This window comes from Lepisosteus oculatus, chromosome 6 (assembly GCF_040954835.1).
Source record: "Lepisosteus oculatus isolate fLepOcu1 chromosome 6, fLepOcu1.hap2, whole genome shotgun sequence".
In the NCBI taxonomy this organism is placed as follows: domain Eukaryota; kingdom Metazoa; phylum Chordata; class Actinopteri; order Semionotiformes; family Lepisosteidae; genus Lepisosteus; species Lepisosteus oculatus.
In genome coordinates this window covers 28,735,731-28,755,132 of record NC_090701.1, presented here as the reverse complement: position 1 = coordinate 28,755,132, position 19,402 = coordinate 28,735,731, and the positions used below count along the sequence as shown (strand labels likewise).

Sequence of the window (19,402 nt, the reverse complement as noted above, 5' to 3'; positions counted from 1 at the left end):
CTGATTGGCTAAACACACTCGCACCATCATCTGACACATTCTCTGTCACACAGCCACACCAGAGCTTTGAAAACATATCTGTACACAAGCCATTACACCAGAATTCATGTTGCATACACTTCTATTAAGTGCTCAAGTTTAAAAATTACTTTTGTCAGTTGTTCGATTATTTTTTAGGATTCACCAATGAATTGATCATTAGTTCACTAATCAGTATCGTTCAGCTTAAAACTTCTCTTCATTCTCTTTGATAAATTCATTCAGAAGCTCCTTAGTTCTTGTTGGTAGCGGCTTACAGAACAGAAAGTTCTTATTGGACATACCCTCAATCTCATATCTAACGTAAATGAGCAAATTGGCCAAATCAACAATATCTACAGACTCAACTAATTGCAGTGAAAAGTATCTGCTCATCTTAACGTTCTCTATCAGCATACTTTTGACATCATCTGCCATATCAATAATTCTACGAGTGACTGTGTCATTCGAAATGGGCAGCAGGTCAAGCTGTTTAGCAGCTTTTTCTCCACACACAATACATCAGCTTTTTTGCCAACAGTAAACAAAGTTCTTCACCAATAGTGTGGGGCTTACCTGGTTTAGCAATCCACAAGCTTGAGAACCACAGTTTGAGAACTGCAGATCTAGAACATCTTTTTTCTAACTCATGTCTCTAGACACTGTTCTTCCTCCTGTTTGAATTCCTTTTCTATTGTTTCATTAATTAAAATGACCACTACTGTTTTGTTTCTATTTTCCTCATTCCATCATTCATGATATTTCCACACAGAAGCATCAGGTTTCCATGTATCTTTTTTGTCTTTTGGCTTAGAAACCTTCTCTAACTTTGTCTAATATTCTTGATCTACTAGTGTCAGTGATCAATTGACCCCAGAGTGAGTCCTCCCTTAAAACTGTTTCCTTTTTCTATTTACCTGCCCACCCAGGTACCTTGCATCTAGTTTTGATTTGTTATTAAACTCAAACCTCATAAAAATTAAACCTCATCTTGTCTTGGGATTTCTAGGAAACCATTTTTAATTCTTTACTATACTATATAACACATACCGCATACAATTCTTTATTTCCTATTAACATGTAGTATCTTGCCAAACAACTCACTGACAGTGTGGCAAAATCAACATACTCACCCTTTTTAGGTGTTAGGAAAGGATCAGATTTCTGGAGAGTCCTGGAGGAAGACAGCTTTATTGAGCTCACATGCTCAGGAACTTGACAACTGATCAGTGCCACACAACACTCCATGAACTAATTGGCTTCCAACCTTTAATACATTTCTTTTAGTTTGCAGAATACTAATTGACTTACAAAAGAACAGATTACATAAGGTTACCTAATACAAGTAGATGTCTTAACTTCATCTTAAGCAACTTCAAGATCTTGGTTCCAATGCCAAAAACATTTAATTTTGCTGACACTCAATGACAATAACATATGTATACTCCCTTTAATGTTAAAAGTCTTGTTAGTACTTACTGCTACCATGTTAGTTTTTAGAAATATATTTATCTTTTAGAAATATTATTTGAACTTTTTTTATCTTTCAATCCTTCATTTTTCATATTGATACCCCCAAGAAAGTTCTATATGCTGTGCTTTACCAGGAATGGGATGGTATGGATTGAATAATAGAGAAGAAAAATCAAAGAGAAAAAAATCCACAAACAATATGCTAAAAATCAAACTTGACTGGAAATATCTTGCTGCACCCCTTTTATTGGTGAAGGGAAGTCAGCAAGACTACCAGCTGATGAATCGATTTATTGAGATCTAAATGGAGGATAGTCCTATGGAGCAAAACATGGGTAATTCAGTGCTGCAGCCAGGTGATCGCATTCTGTCTTTGTACCAGTAATCATTACTTTTTTTGTGATTCTCATCAGAATCTTGTGTCGATACAGGTGGTGCAACTGCAGCTGCTACTAATAAAAATTAAACCAATGTCAGTCTTACCACATTGGTGTAGTAAAACCAGATGGCTGGATTTTGTCTATGCATTTAAGGCAGATGTTGCTAGTAGTGTCACACTCAGAGAGCAATAAACACAAAGCTGACCCATCGTTGTTTGTATCCAGTTCTTTCCACATCTCATGACAGAAAATGACTTGTCATACATCTGTGCCATTAAGTAGAATTAAGAGCCAGACTAAAAAACGTAGAAAAATTTGAATGAAATCAATCAATATCTGAAGAGTTATAATTTGAACATCTATTTTATGATCTCCATTCCATTTGGGCAAGTTTCCAAACTATTTCCATAGACAGTTTGCATACACAGAAACGATAACTTATATTTGCAAGTACTGTACATGTTCCTTATTGCTTGTTTCTTGTACAATCCAGATTTTATACAGATACCAGACTTAAACCAATATTTAGTATCAGTGTTGTGTTGTCTGCCTTCCCCTAGGTGCTGCAACTTCACTGAATGTGTTTATTTTAAATGTTTTTAATATTCAATATAACATGTGGATACTATGATAAAGAGTATAGTATACCACTCTTGACACAGCAGAGATGAGAAAAAAATGTAATACTTCATTAACAAGTTTGGCATGCTGAAATAAAGCCCTCAGTGGAGTGCTCAGTGGAAAGTTCCCCTTGGAGTGTAGAACCCACCCACAGATTTTTCTTTTTAAAATTAACAATTTTACTACACTTTAGCAGCTGCTAAAGAAAGCCTATATTGTTAATATTTGTTTGTGATGTTTATTTGGAGTTTCTCAGACAATGAAACTTTTGAAATGTCTCCCTCTGTGTTGAAATACGCTTTCTTTCAGTATTTAAGTAAAATTCTAATTAAGACAAAGTAGAGGTGTGATTTGAATTGTTTTGTTTTATGGGCTTACATCACCTGGCTGAGAGAACGACAATCTAGACATGAGGAGAGGGCAGTGGGACTCTCCAGTAGAATTCAATACAATTTAAAATAGTTTATTCATCCCCGAGGGGGCCCTTTAAGAAGTCAGTGGAACCCCATTACATTGATGCATATTTCTCAAATTGCAGACATTAAAATAGAATATTAACAAAGATACGCTTGGCAGATTGAACAAAAAATGGGAAGTGAAAGAGAAACATTTCCAAGCCAACCAGTGAGAGTGAAAATGTGCTTGGAGAAGAGTGGTGGGACTGAACATGGATTAGGAGTAGAGAGCAGTGGTGAGTCTGAGATGGGAATGACAGAAGTTAGAGTGTCAAGACCAAACTAAGGGAGACTTAAGAGAAGCCAGTGGGCTCGGGGAAATGGAGAGTGACAGGATCAGTAATGGATCAAGGATACAGTGTTTGGAGGCAGGGAACAAGGATACAGTGTTTGGTGGCAACATCTTCTTATGGGGATACTCATCAGGTGTAGAAATGTATTGCTATAAAGAAGATCCATTAATTTAGTTTCTATTTTTTTCTAAAATCTTGTAACAGAAGTAAATGTTATTGGTCTATAATAATTATCTGGTTGTGTCACACATGTTATGGATGGGTGAAACATTGTAAAGTTTCCAGTAAGTGGATATTTTATAAATTTGGACTTGGACATTTTGGCACTTGAGATGGTGCTGACTAGGGCATGTGATGTGTTGTGCTTATGTAGATTTATATTTTACCTGATGCTTACAGAAAAATTATAAACCTGCATCTTTCTGCTTTTTATACTGTAGCACAGTGGTTTTCAAACTATGGCACACTTTCCACAAGCAAGTGGTACATGGAGTGCCGCCAGGTGGTATGCCACACTGGACATTTGTTGTGTGCACTGAAAAATTGGGATGGGTTTTCATATTTTCTATTTTAATAAAATTAGTTTGTGTCGAATACGCAGCCTTTATACTGCTATACAGCGTGTGGTAATACTTGAGTGGACACAAGAGCTACTATGTAATTCTATACCATTGTATAGGAATGCTTGCTACTTTGCCAATTGTATTTTAAAAAAGTTATCTCCAGCAAATAGGGAGGTAGGACAATGTGCATGGTTTTGGAACACTGGCTATCTTGTGAGCACAGGAAAGTGCGATGGGTAACAGAAAAATATTTAAGGACTGTTTTTGTTAATTTGAGAAAAATACACCAAGCGTCTCCATGTTTTGCTCCCATGCGCATGAAATAAAAACTTATTTTAACTTCTGAGACGGACTCCTAAAACTGAAATGGGGAAACAGCAGGTAAGCAGGTAAACCGTTGGCAAAAGAGCTGACAAATATTATGTGTGGAGAAACAGGTACTAAACAGCTCAATGCTGAAGAGCGCGTTAAGAACGCTCGAGGAAAATGCCTGATGATTAAAATCTGTTAGACTCTGTTGTGAATGGTATCAAGGCTCAACCAATTAATTCACATCTGCATTGCTTAACTGAACAGGCTCACCCCTCTCACTGAAATGGTGCTTTTTTATTGTTTATTTTTAATTTTTGTTGTTCCTGTTGTCATTCTGTAAAGCGCTTTGAGAAGACACCTTTATAGGCGCTATATCAAATAAAGTTTACTATTATAATCTTTATTAGAAGTGTTTGTGAGTGTGTGCGTGCACACGCTCTCATGTTGGTCATTGAGATTTTCTGGGGTTCCTATGAGAAGATGACTTGTAGGTAGTACTTGGATGCTTTGGTTTGATCAGGAGTGGTACTTGGTCCAAAAAGATTGAGAACCACTGCTGTAGTGCACTAGCCTGGCATAGCAGCCGAAGAGCACTCGACTGGGGTGCGCAGCAAGGGGAAGGATGGGAGTAGTGGTGGTCAGGGTGGGGAATAGGAGAGCCACTGGCTGGAGCAGCTGACCAATGGTGGAACCAGTGTACACGGTCACGAGATCACCCAGACTCATGTAAATAGTTTGCCTGGTTTTGCACCCCTTTTATAAATACATGTACCCAATTACCACCCTATAACTGTTTAATCTTACCTGTTGACCCCAGTGTGTTGTTGCCTGTTGTCTCTCTCTCTGTTGTGGTTGCCGTGCCAGACGCTCGTCCAATTAATAAAGAGCGCCGTGTTCTTAGTTAACAAGATCCTGAGTCCCTGTCTCTATCCTTGCCGTACCTGTCACAAATAGATGTTGTAATATTCCAGTCTGAATGAAGAATTCTATTCCTCCCGAAAAATCTTTCAGATAATCCGTTAAAAGATGCTACATAACACATCTCTTCTTCTAATTCTTTTTAAAAGTTTCTTATACAAATCATCATAATCACATATTTTTTTAATTTTATAACAATTTCATTCTCAAATAATGTTATCATTTTAATCAACCTCTGAGTTTCAGCACCCACCCAGGTTATTCGCAGTTACTGTATATGACAGTGATATGCAGCAGTTAGATGAAAGTAATTTCAATATTTGAATGAAGGGAGAATCCCCCACATATCTTATGTAAATTGGTAGGACTAATGAAAGAACATTCAATATTTTGTTAAGGCAATCACATTACTAGGACTAAGCAATTCACATTGCAAGGACATACCAATAAGGATGTTTATTTTTTGTGTGTGGCCTGTCAACAGAACATATCCTCCTTGATCTGGATATAAGAGCTGTGCAGCAGAGTCTGGGTACCAACCATCAATACACAGAGAGAACAGAGAGAACACACTACAGAATCACTTCCTACAGGTAAGAGAGAAATACCTGCTGTTTGACTGCTCTACCCAGTTGATAGGTTTAGTAAATAGTATATTAATTTATAAAAAATGTGGTAATATTAATTCTGTAAGTCTATATACTACCGAAGAGCTACAGTACACAAATAAGGATTCATGCATCATTCTTACAGTTGTAGTTAGAGAAATTAACAGGAGTTAAGAAATATTCAACAATAGTGTACTTGTGAGACAATTAGTTAATTTTTAATTTTTACATGCAAGAGAGAAATACCTGCTGTTTAGTTGTTCTACATCCAACTATTTTCTATTCGGTATAGATCTTTGCAGCTGTAGGTTGAGGTACTGGCAGACTCACTGCATTTCCATCAATTAGTAGTTAGGATTAATGCTGTATTCACTCCCAATAAATGCAATTCTACATAATTTTGCAGTGCTAGCCAAAAACATATTTATGCCTTGAAACTGAAACAAATGTTTAGTTGGTAAATTCACAAGATATATAACTGTCAATATAAAACTACATAAATAGAAAATTGAAATGTATTACATTTTGATAAAGTAAAGATATGGCATGAATATTTTGCCCTGCAAATGATTAACAATTCTTAAAACCTTTAGATTGAAACGATGTACAGAAATGAATTGAAACGAGGGTCTCCTTATACAAGGATTTGGCACTCACGAATCAAGTATTTCTCCTGTATCTGTATTGCGTGCAGGAGAGTCACCATGATCCGTCTTCCTACAACAGTACTGCTCTGCATTGTCTTCACACTCAGTGTGGATTCAGGTATGAGGACCAGTATTTCCATAAAACCTTTTTTGTACTGTATATGTCTCTTTGAACCGAAACTCGGGTGGCTTGGTCCCGGGTATGTGGGACATTATTCAAAATTCTGCAAAAACAAAATTCTGCTAAAATATCCCTAATCACATATAAGAAATTAATCACAGCAGGTTTGGTGAAAATTCTAATACTACTTATCTTGTAAATAATTATTTCCTTATCTTTCCAATTTTTAAAATATTATTAGGACATAAGTAGGAGTTGGCTTCTCCTTTTGAATATTAATAATAATTAAAAGGAGAAGGAGAAACACATACTGTACATCTTTTTAAGACACAACCTAACCCATCCTTAGAGTCCATTACTGTGCATCTGTACTGTTCATGCTGTAGATCCACAGCATTCACCTACTCAATGCAAGCAGAAGTGGACATAAATCTTTTAAGTTGAACAGGACTGTATTAATCAATAATTCTCCACAGGTGAGCCTGCCCCCTAAATTGTTTCTAAAAAGTTGTCACCATTTTGTCCTTACAAAAACACTTTCAGGTAAAACCAGTCACAAACTAGTGGATTTAAAAAAAACTCATTTTTTTATTTAATAGATTTGAAAATATAATTCTTATTCATGAATTCCCTCAGTGTTCAGTACCTTATATTAAAGTTACAGTACTGTATCTCTCTATGTCAAAATACTATTCTGATCTTTCTTTTCTTTTCCTTGTATACCACATGTTCACATACATATACTGGAGAAATTTTAAGTCTGAAATATAGTCTGACTAACTTATCTCCACGTATATCACCCTGATATTTTAGCTAAATACCACTGCCACTAAAATTGACTCAGTACCAATTATATATACTCCGATAGTGTAAATCACAGACAACATGACTACACTAACCTACCTGTATCTCCCTACATCCTTTACCTACCCTTGTACCACAGAGAAACTCCAGAAACAAAAGATAACCATTAGCTAGATTGACATCTTTTCCATCTCTGAATGATCATCAAATTTCTATACAGTTTTCAAACTTTCACACTGTCGTTGGAATTCAACTCTCAGAATACCATCTATTTTAAACCTCATTTTATCTCCTTCCTCTTTCAATTGGTCTTCACAACCACTTGTCAGATTCATATTTCATATTTCAGTCCTGATATATCCTTCATTCTCTTCTTTGTGGCTGGGTAGTAGTAAAATCATAACCTTTCAAGCTACGTGTTTCCAAATCCATTTCAGAACCATTCCATTGCTTGACCCTGTTTCTTTTCCACAGTCTTAGGAAAAGTGTGCCAGAGATGTCCCTCAGGCTGGGTGAGCTTCCAAGACCGCTGCTTCCAACATTTTGCACAAGCCAAAATATGGGCTGATGCTGAGGTATGTAGTGTGGGGGACAGCACAGATTCTGATTAAACTAGTAAAGATATCTGTTCACACCTCTTTTATGTCTGATCACAACCCAGTTGTGATAGTGTGATAAATAATTTAGTAAACCCTATAGAGTGTAATTTTAGTTGATCAACCTTTTCATTGCACACTTGTTTTGAAGCACACTGAGTATACAAATCTTATCATTTTTTGCATTGTTTGATTGTTTTTAGGAAAATTAAAATAAAAATACAAATGCAAAAAAAAACAATTTTAAATATTCATTGTTACATAGTGTCTTAATCACCAGGTGATTTACTCTATTGAATGTCAAGCAAGGAGAAAATTTATAAAATAAAAACACAGAAATTAACCAATGTGACCTATTTGCTAATAGAGCAATGCTTTTGAGGCACTGGCACTTTGCAGTAATAACTAATAACTGTGGTGCCGACAATTAACTAAGGCTTATTCTTAAGTACAATACACATTCACTCAACTCAATAGACCACAATTAGTGACTGTTTTGTGGCCTCATCCTGACATGACAACATTCCAGCAAAGCAACCTGTCCAAATACTGCCTGACATGTGGCATCTAACACTTTGAGAGTGGTGAACAGACATAGAACAGTGCACACATGCTGATATCTACCTCTTTCTTTCCAGGTGGACTGTATCAGATATGGAGGAAACTTGGCCTCAGTCCACAGTGAAGCGGAACACAATTTTCTGCTGCAACTCATCAAGTCCAGGGGAGCAAATCCAACTTGGCTGGGAGGTAGCGACTGTGTGAAGGTATAGTATTAGTCACTGCAGACCCAGAATACAAACAGGAACCATAGTACAGTGTATCATTCAGCTCCAAATGTCCTTCATGTTTATGGTATATTTTTACAAATAAGGGCTTAAGAAAATGGAGAGTTGTACAAAATAGATATGAAAAATCAATAACTAAAACAAATTGTAATTATAAAATATATGCCAAGAATATATCTGAGTGGTTGTAATAGTTAGAGGCACCTGAGATCTTTGTTCTCTGGCACAGCTCTTGGTGCAAGAGTTTTTAATCAGGTATATTGGGCTAAACAAATATTTATTAATAATAAAAAACATACACTAAGTAAAATACAACATAAAACATACAAATTACTCTATTTACAAATAAGGTGTCTCAGAGCCATACATCCTGACCAACCAGAAAAATCCTAAATTACTACCAGGTATTCAAAATCTAACATGGTATAATACCTAAAAGACCAATGAGATACAGTATATCTGCCTTGTAAATAAAACTGAGAATGACCTACTGTTAAGTTTCTCTTCCCATGAATCTGGATGATCAAATCTTAGTGGGATCGTTTCTCCCTATTCTAAAAAATGTATCTTATAACCAGGAAAGACCGTTTTAAAACTAGGGTTTCTTTATAAAGGAAATCAGAGTTTCCTAAATCCACAGAATGGCAAGCTCTCTTAACAAGGTTCAAATACTTAATTAGAATCTGGTGCTGAATGGTTATCTGAGCAGATCCTCTCACCTGGTGCTTTTCTTTCTCTTCCTGTGTCTTCATGGAGCTCCACTGCAACTGTGCCCCTGGCCATGTTCCCAGCTCTTCACACCTTCAGCTAAGGCTACTGCCCATCTTCATTAATGAAATCTTCTGTCCCTTATTCCAATAAATCCTTTTCAGACCTTCAAGAGTATCAAAAATACCAAAAGCTTATGCCTCAAAAAAGGTCTTTACATTATGAAAGCTGCATGTTACTGTATTTAAAGCTACCTACCAACCTACTTGATTGTTAAGATAACTTTTATGTCTGCTGTTCCATAATGGATCGTGGTGGTACACCATGTGCTTTAAATATTGTAAGGTGTTTGGGGGGTTAAAATTCTAAAATAAGGAAACCATTATAATAATCAGGTTCTCATACCAACTTAAATTCTCAAGTTCATGAACACTTTCATGCTTTATAGTCAGGAAATATTACTCCAAGGCACTTAATGTAATTTCTTCATTCTATGGTACAGCTGGATAACAGTGACCATGAGGCAAACTTAGACAGCACTAACTTTTATTACAACCAACGAATTACAAGTAACACATTTACAAGTCTTTTTAGACATCCAATGTTCAAATTCTAAAGAATTAGCATTGATAACCAAGGACAGGCACCTTTATACTCTGGATTCCATAGGAAATTCCACAAATAAATATGTTTGCAAACTTTATTAAGAGTATGGTCTCTTTCCATGTTTAGATATCTTGGACACAATTTGGCTTCAGGCCTTATGAAAGAGGAAAACACTTTCATGGTACATTTCCACAGCTTCCTCTGAAGATTAGGATGATTCCTCCATCCTCTTCCTTCTTTTTGTTCTTCCACTCTTCTTGTTCCTAGTGTCTACTGTATTTATTCTGCCTTGAGGCCAATTTTATCCTATGATCCATCCCCATGGAAGTTAGCTTAATAACATCTCTAGGAAAACAGCCTTTCACGGCTGTGTATTGAGGTTCTAATATTGATGTGTTAATGATTTCATAGTCATTTAGTTTACTCATTATTAGCAACACTCCATTGATCATCTGCATCATCAGTAAAAATTTGCTTGGTAAGAACTGAAAATGCTTTGTCAGCTGTATATCAAGCTTAAATTATAAAATGTGTATGTTATATCTGCATGGAAAATGTTTGAAGCTGACTCTTAACTAAATTCTTTATTTCATTCAATTTTCCTCATTTATATCTTCGTTGGTGTGGTGGTGCAGGAGGGCACATGGCTTTGGAGTGATGGATCCAAATGGGACTACACCAAGTGGAATCCCACTGAGCCCAACAGCTCTGGAGTTGAAAACTGTGTACACACATACTGGGGTAATAAGAATAATCTCCTTCCAATATTGTTTCAAGACGCACAGTTTTATTGGTTTTAATTTTATTAAATGAAGGCATGTTAGAAAAGTAAAGTGTAGACATGGAATATGAAAAATAAAAAGGGTGAATCATAGATATTCACAGATCAGATAAGTTCAAGACTGTGCTTAAAGATGCAGTGACAATCAAAGTGACATGTATGTAAAAACAAACATGATCAAATATTTTAATATCTCACATTAGATACATGTCAAATTATCCTGAGGTGTAATATAATCTTCACAATGCAATTCCAAAGAGGCTGATCACCAGCCTTTTGGTAGAGAAGTTAAATACACATTTTGTCTGCATTGCTGGACATCCATCCACAACATACCTGTACATATTTCCTGAAGAGACCTCTGATTACTTGGATTATTAATCAGATTAATTACACAAGTTGATTGTAGATTGCAACAGGAAGTCACTAGCATAAATAGGATCTTGTGCAATGTCAGGAACACAACATGGAGTTGCAGAAGACTGATATGCACCACGAACAAATGGGGTAACCAAACACCTTTGACACATGAATGTGGGAGGAGTTCCCAAACATAAGAGTTTCATTAGCAATCACATAGATTGCAGAATCTGTTTGCAAATCCTGCAAGTGATTAAAAATAATCTTTTCTAGTTTTCCATGAGGCTTATGATCGCAATTTACATTCTGGGGTACCTTTGTAACCTTTATATTATTCAACTTTGTGTTGTCTTTGAATATCCAGTGGCCAATTCATCCAAGTGATTCATAAAGCCAAATCCCAACAGCTATGCAGGGATTAAAATCACATCAATTTATACATTTTGAGATCAGAAGGAAAAATTAAATAATAGAAATCTTGAAAAAACACCCCTTAACAGTAAAGCCGACATAGCATCTGTCCAAATTTCTACAATAACTCTGTGATCATTTACAATAATTCACCATTTGGAATGGCTAGATGAACTGCTGCAAGATTTAGCTGCATAATTGATATCATTATAGGCCCTCTATACCAAAGGAGAAGGAGATTAAAATACTGTATGTCACCAAAGATCACCTTGATCCCTTGAGCATTTTCAAATCACTTTGTGGCACCACTGAGAAAGATCTCTGCCTTCAGAGACAAGGCTTTTGGCAGAATTTTTAAGGCTTGTGAATATATTGATAAATACTCATCTCTAGTCTCTCTCTTTTGTCTTTTAGGTCAGGCGAACTGGAATGACATCTCTTGCAACAATCAATATCCTTACATCTGTGCCATGGTACCTTAAACAGGAGCTGGTCCTTTGTTGTAGAAAAAGACTAACAAGAAGGATTCTCATGAAATTTTATTTATTACACTGAATTAATATTGCTTGGATGATGGGGGTACTTTCTTGCATCTTTCAGTAAATGTTACTGTATTTCTTTTTCTTTAATAAATCTTTGCTGCATTCCAAGTCTTTGTTTTCTACTTGAGCATACAATATGTAAGTGGAGCAGACTGAGAGGAAATGAAAAAACATCAGAAAATGAGGAATATATAATTTTTGTCCTTTTTTAAGCAGATATTACTCTACACTGTATCCCGGTATCTGGCTTAGGGAATTTAAGAGTCTCTATACTCAAGCTCAAAGTAAACATGTTTGAATTAAATGTTTGGAATAAGTGCTATGACCTAGCTATAATCATTCATGTACCCAACAGTGGTCATGTCCGCTGAAAAAACAGATTAATTATTTAAACAAGTAGATCCGATAATTATCTCAATACCTAGTGTAATGAGGGTACATGTGCATGTCACAGTTAGTGACCTCACAATTCAGGACTTGTTTTGCTATCCTGAAAAGAGATAGCAAAAAATACTCTCATTAAATGTTCCAAATAATGTATACCCAATATAATCAAACAGCACCACCCTCAACATACTGTAGGTGAGGGACCTCTTGCAATAATTCCCAGATTCTTTTGATGTGTACGGCAGGACACCAACATCACTCCACATATTTTTTTTCACATAAAATAGAAGCAAAACAGTTTTAGCCAAGTCAAACTGGTCACTTTACCATGGTTTTACCAAGAAAACCACTGAAGAACATCATACATAAAATACCACTCATAAATCTTACCGGATAAAAATATTACTTTCTCCCCATTAAGGGTTTTTTCTGGTAAATCTCACCCTCAAAGTCACCCACTCCATGCACAGGCAAACAACTACAACTCCATTACATATAACCTAAAATCTTCTTTAAATATTCAACAATCTAGAGGACCTGATCTTGGAGCAGCAAGATTTGGGAAACCACATTAACAACCAGGTCACATTAATATGTGCTTAACCCAGTAGGAAAACAAACTCCAAAATTACATTACTGTTTCCTCAGTACAACAGCCTCACGCCTGAGCTTAACTCAGCATCCTCAATATAAAAACAAGAGCTAATACACCAATACGGGGTGACGTCACCAGTTTGTGATTGGTTAAGATATCGTGAGGTTTGGCTCTGGTACCCAACCTACAGATCCCCAATTGGTGGATCTTCCTTTGGGTGATGGATAATGGCCTTTGGTAGTCTTTTTTTGAAAACAACAGCCTGGAGGCTGGCTGGAGCCCATCTGTGCTATGTATCATTAAATGTACAGATGCAGCCATTCAAAGTGAGCGGTACAGACACCGCGGTACAGATACCGCAGGTATGATGACATGGGGTACCGCGGTGCGTGATTGGTTGACCGACAGGGTCACTCGTGGTCCATTGATCTGTCGTAGAAAGACTTACTGTAAACGTCTTTACTGTGCCCGTTGTAGATATTGAATTTTACCACTGAAGGGAAATCTTAGTAGCTGAGCATAAAAAGAATAGGAGCATACTGTAACGCGTGTGAAGGCCATAAACTATATTAATTTTGGAACGTAAACATACAGTATATAGCTGGTCTTGGTACTTTAAAGAAAAAAATACACACCGGTATTCCATTTCTCCCTAAACATTGTAAGCTTCGAAGTCTTTAACTAACGTGATACCGGAGTCAACAAGCATACTTTTAGAATTTGATTAAAAGGGAATATAATATGGAATCGCGTATCTAAAGAATTTAATAACGGTATGATTATATCCGTGTACTGCGGCAGGGCTGTGTAGGGCTGTTTCGCCTGCCTGATCATGTTAGCTGTCTTGTAGCCTACTGATCTAGGTGCGTGACTACCAACTGGCAGGTTGTGTGTTTGAATCCAGCTGGTGCTGGACTTTTCATTTTTATTTATCTATTTTTTAATCGCGTAACATAAACATATTACCGTATGCAAACTGTACTGTATACAGTATGTATATGTATATTTAATGTCTTAACTGTGCCCGTTTAATTGAATTAAAAAAATTATTTAACACGAACATTAAGCTGTTTACATCTTCCGCCTGAGAACAGTCACCCGTTGCTACCCAACGCAGAATGGTGATTGGCTGACACTATCTGACACCCCTCTGATTGGAGAAAAAAGACGTGCTGGTTTGCTATACACACTGTACCAGGAAGAGGATTTCTTTCTATTCAAAACGTGTGATATTTTAAGCTCTAGTTGAATGATAGGTGTCGCATTTTAAATCATTTTCGTAGCTAGAAATTATGAAACGCCCTGTTAAAAGCAAGGAAGTTTTTATGCCCGTTGAAGTAAAACAAAAAGTAAAACAAAATGCCTGACAAAGTATGGCTTGGACAGATTCCAAGTGCTTGTACAAATGTGCTAAAGAAATTATACTTTGAGTATACAGCTTGTCCAAAGTCATCCATTATTAATACTATTAGTAATATCTTCAGTAAAGGCTTTGATGCATAAATATTTCTGATAAAGGTAGGTTGTGTACTTTTGTCCAACTGAGCAATCTTGCTTTCATAAAATATACCAACATTTTAATGACTGATGATTAACATGCTGTAATACACAGTTCAAAATTAAAGGCTCAAATGCTGTACATGAGAGGTTAAGCTCCCCCTGGCGGTTTTACAAGGCGACGCCGTATAGTTAGTCACGTGACACACGTGAAATGCGTGATACCGCGTGATACCGTGACACGCCCACCGAGGTATGCCGCGAAATACCTCACCCATTTTGAATGGCTGCATCTGTACAGCATAGATACAATTTTACAATGTCTCTTATCAGAGGGCCCTCTTTAGCCACATTCCTCTGCATTTAGAGAGAGGAACCAGGCCTCTTTGTCAAGGCACACAAAGATTTAGTTATTAATATTTAATAACACTTTATTCTAAGTGAAATAATTGGCCTTGATCCAACAGAAACAACAGATCATTCGAAGAATTAAATTCTCTCTCCCTTTACACTAACATAAAAACAAGTTCAAATTAGCAGTGAGTTTGAAACTACTTTGTTACTTAATGTGGACAAAACAAAAGTTGTGTTACAGAATACTGTTGAGGTTCATTAATAGAAACTTGCAAGGAGGAATGGAAAGACTTTATGCAAGAATAGTAAGGGTTCAGGACCAAGTAAGCTTATAGACTAGGGGTTCCAAAAAGCAAAAAAACATCCTTTTGGGGAGCAATGCAAAATTAAAATCTTCAAGATTTATTTTCAACAGTAAAAAGTGCTTACAAAGTCTTTTACAAAAAGGAAATTCCCTAACATTTAAACCATCATTTACTCATTAATATAAATGCTGGCTACACATTTGATATCAGAAACCATAGAAGAAATATAATAACCATAACCACATACGGTAAAGGTATACATGTAAGACACAGAAGAGAACATACAGTATTAAAACTGAGAGGTCTAATAATTCAGCAAAAATCTTTTTCTCTTATTCTTTCAAAACTGCTTAGCTAAAGTTCATTATCTGACATTTCTCTTTAATGGTTCAACGTCTACTGATTGACAAGACTTTGTCACTCTAGGGGTTTCAGTTCTGAAGTTGGGTTTGTAAAGTCTGGTGTTCCTCGGGGCTCTATACTGGGGCCCCTACTATTCAGCATTTACATGTTCCCATGCTATTCAGCTATTAGGTCAGCTATTCAGCTATTAAGATCACATGGTCTGAATTATCATTGCTTTGCTGATGATACACAAATCTATATCCATTCTAAACCTGAGATCAGGGTGGTTGTCTCTGCTCTAATTTAATCTCTGACATAAAAACGTTGATGACTCAAAATTTTCTTCATTTGAATTGTGAAAAGACTGAAGTCATTCTTCCCGGCACACCCCATCAACTAAAGCTGATACAGTAACCCCAACTGTTGATGGCACTATTCTTGAATTTCAATGGCAATTGAAGAATGATATTTGATCCAAGCTTAACATTTGTCCCACATGTGCAAGATATTGTAAAAACATAATTCATCTCAATAATATTGCAAGTCTATGTCCTATGTTGACTCTGTCATATGGATATAGGGTACGAGTTGATTCATTTGCGTGGTGATAATGATAACCCATTTTTCACTCTGCAATTTGGAGTACTTTTTACTCTTTTCTGTGAGAAGATCTTGATTGCATTAGGGCAGTACATAAAACATGCCAAATCCTTCCCTCGACTTAGCGAACAAACATTGCTATGAAGTTGAATATCCTCGTATGTACTGTATGCATCCCCCGAAAGAAAGTTTTAACAGCCTGTACATTAAGGCAGTTCGAACGACAAGGAATTTCACTATCTGCACCACCGGAGTCATCACATTATTAAGTTCATAATTCTAAATCATGGCACAAGGAGATCCCTGAAGAATAATACAATGAAAATTTAAGGTGAGATGGTCAATGTGATCCACTTGGTCTTTGCGAATCCTTTCTGTTTTCCAACCATAGCAGGGACACCGTCAGTCGTCACAGAAAATATCCTCTTGATGTAAATTCCTCTTTCCACAAAAGATTGAATAAACATCTTAGCTATATCTTTCCCTGTAGTTGTGTCATACGTGGGTTTAGGCAGCAAAGCTCTTCTTGAATTCATTATGTGATTTTGTAACTTGCTTCTGTGGCTTGATTTTTATTTACTAGAGCCTCAGCCTTGTACACATCATCCTTGAAGTGTTTGTTATGTTTTGTCTGAAAATGTCATTGGGACACTTGATGTGCAACAAACAACTCTCTCACAACAAAGGGCATACACAGCACTGTATCTATTTGGAACATATCTACATTTATCTCTCCAAAAAAGGCTGAAATGAGTGAATATCTAACTTTGCTTTTGCCATTTTGTCCAAAATGTTTTACTTTACACACTTAATTGTGAAAAATGTTATCATTTGTTGTGAAAATGTTGTGAGCTTTCCAGTGAAAACAATAGACTAGACCTGCTAAACATAATGCACTAAATAAGCCAAGTTAATTATTTTTATTTCTACACCAAAGACCTTCCTTTGGGTAGCATGTTAAAGAGAATTAGAGAACATGCAAGCACAGTTTTATGTTTTAACATCCTGGTTGCATAAGTGTGCACACCCTTTTATAATGGGGGCTGTAGCTGTGTTGAGAGTTAACCAATCAAAATCAAAATCATGTCCGAAGGTAAGTAGAATACACCTGCCACAAATGAAAGTGATTCTGATTAACCCCAAATAAAAATAAGCTGTTCCTGTAGATTTTCCTGAAACTTTCATGGTTGCATCCTACTGAGATAGCCATGGTCCGCAAGGATCTGACAAAACATCTATGGGATCTTATTGTTGAAAGGTACCGATCAGGAGAGGGGTATTAAAAGAATATTAAAGTCATTGGATGTACCACAGAGCACTGTGAAGACTACCATCAATTAGACATGACCAAGGAGAAAATAAGAAAAGAACAGAGGGTTACTATAAAAACTACATCAAAGACTTGCTCGCATTACAAATACTTTGCATTATTGCATGAGAATGATTACCTTCCATTTAAACTTTCAGATTAGTGTCAGTATAGTACTGACAAAAATATTGATGAACACAACCCATCCAGAATGTCAACAGGGATAGAAACGCTCATAAAAGGATACTTTGAGGACCTGTTATTGTAAGAATAATGTTATTTGAATTTAAGCAAAATTCCAGTGTTTCAAGGCTATCCTTTTATGAGTGTTTCTGTCCCTGTAGACATCATGTGTCTGAAACAGAAGAAACCTTGTCAGGGAACCCATGTACCACTAACTGGCATTGTGACAACCCAATCTTTTGAGTTTTGCCTTCTAAATAAATGTGATACAACCTGTAGTTAAATCTCCGTCTGTACCCCGGATGACACAAAATAAATAGGAGCCTATTAAAAAATTAAAAAATGCCAATTAAAAAATGTACCCAAAGCAGGAAAGGCGTTTCTAACTGAGGTACCTTTACCCAGGAAACCCAAGTTCCCTAAAAACACAGAATAGCAAGCTCTCTCTAACAAGCTTCAAATTCTTCGCACTAATCAGGTTTTGTTTGTATGATCATGAAGAAGGGGCTCTCGCATGGTGCACGCTTAAGTTCCAACTCCTCTGGTCTCTTGTCTCTCCTCTCCTCCTTCCTGCTCCTTGTTCTACTCCTTCCTTTGTTGACCTTCTGTGTTCTTAATGTGATCATATATTGTGTGTTTCTGTATTGCCCATTGACAATCATTAACCCACAAGTACCTAGGTTCCAGACCTCAGTAAGAAGCAAGAAGTGTTTACTCTTCCAATTGTTGCAAACTTTATTTACAATTTAAGAGACAGTTCTCAGTCACCTAAAGCTATAACAATCCATTGAATTGGTTTACGTCTCTATGCATCTGAGGAGCAATTACCAAAAAGTTGGTAATTGACATTGTAACACTGTTCACGTGACCCTCTCAGTAATCAATTTCAGTGCCAATTTCTGTAAGCATTCTGTGACAGGATTGTCTGATTCTCTCAGAATTCTATCTCTTCTAAAATGTTCCCCAATTGAAAGGATCAAGGATCTCATTGTGGCAAAGAAATGCAATTCCAGCTCGTTCACAGAATAAAAACAAATTTGGCACAGTTTTTTTAACATACTGCATGTTGCTTTTGTGGATCCTTGTAATCAGACTGCTTTATTGAAAAGGTGAACTTTAATAGCCAACAGTTAAAGCTGAGTCTTTCATTTACCTATTTAAAAATTCCATTGTTCACTACTGACTGACTGGGAATGAATGGTTAACAAATTTCAAACAGTTTTTATATCCATGAAATGAATATACTGCCAGGCTTGCGTTTTTCATGTTTTCCTATGATGTAGGTGTTTTGCATTTTTCCTTGTTTGGCAAAGCAGTAGCGTACATTTGTTATTTGCTTTGAGCACCGATAATGTCGTAAAATATGATTCCAGCACATTAGTCAAATTTGAGTACCAACACTTATCCAAGCAAAAGAAGAACTGTGGCATTTCCATGTTGAGGACAAAAATAATTTTAGGACACTGGAAAATAAAGAGGAATTAAATAGATGGAAATTGTTACCTCACAGGAAGAGGTGAAACTATAAAAATAAATGTTCTTCAAAGACTTATGTTTCTTTTTCAGTTTTTACCAATAAATATACTGTACCTAAATACGATTTTTAAACACTGGGTTAAATTGTCAGGCTTAAGATTGTTAAGCAGTCTAAAGCAATGGGTGGGTCGGTATAACCACATCTAAGTACTGTAGTTATTATTTAGCGATATAGATACAACATGTTTTGACATGTATGAATAAGGACTTAGTAGTTAAATAGAGAAGGATGGAAATTCAACAGAGAGAATGCCACCAAAATTAGATAATTCTTTAAAACTGTGGA

General features: G+C 36.3%; 1 protein-coding gene across 1 annotated transcript; it reads left to right on the top strand.

Moving 5' to 3' along the window:
- The first annotated feature begins 5,505 nt into the window (after nucleotides 1-5,505).
- Nucleotides 5,506-12,113, top strand: LOC138239412 (lactose-binding lectin l-2-like). Its single transcript, XM_069191152.1, has 6 exons — nucleotides 5,506-5,626; nucleotides 6,336-6,406; nucleotides 7,688-7,788; nucleotides 8,448-8,576; nucleotides 10,547-10,652; nucleotides 11,878-12,113. Exons 2-6 carry the CDS (start codon nucleotides 6,346-6,348, stop codon nucleotides 11,943-11,945), a joined length of 465 nt encoding a protein of 154 aa, XP_069047253.1. The 5' UTR covers nucleotides 5,506-5,626; nucleotides 6,336-6,345; the 3' UTR covers nucleotides 11,946-12,113.
- The last annotated feature ends 7,289 nt before the right edge of the window (nucleotides 12,114-19,402 follow it).

Excerpts from the sequence above, each read along its gene's own strand:
- LOC138239412 (XM_069191152.1), top strand. The coding sequence starts at position 6,346 with ATGATCCGTCTTCCTACAACAGTACTGCTCTGCATTGTCTTCACACTC. Across the intron at positions 8,577-10,546 it reads GAGGTAGCGACTGTGTGAAG|GAGGGCACATGGCTTTGGAG; the intron begins GTATAGTATTAG and ends GTGGTGGTGCAG. Across the intron at positions 10,653-11,877 it reads CTGTGTACACACATACTGGG|GTCAGGCGAACTGGAATGAC; the intron begins GTAATAAGAATA and ends TTTGTCTTTTAG.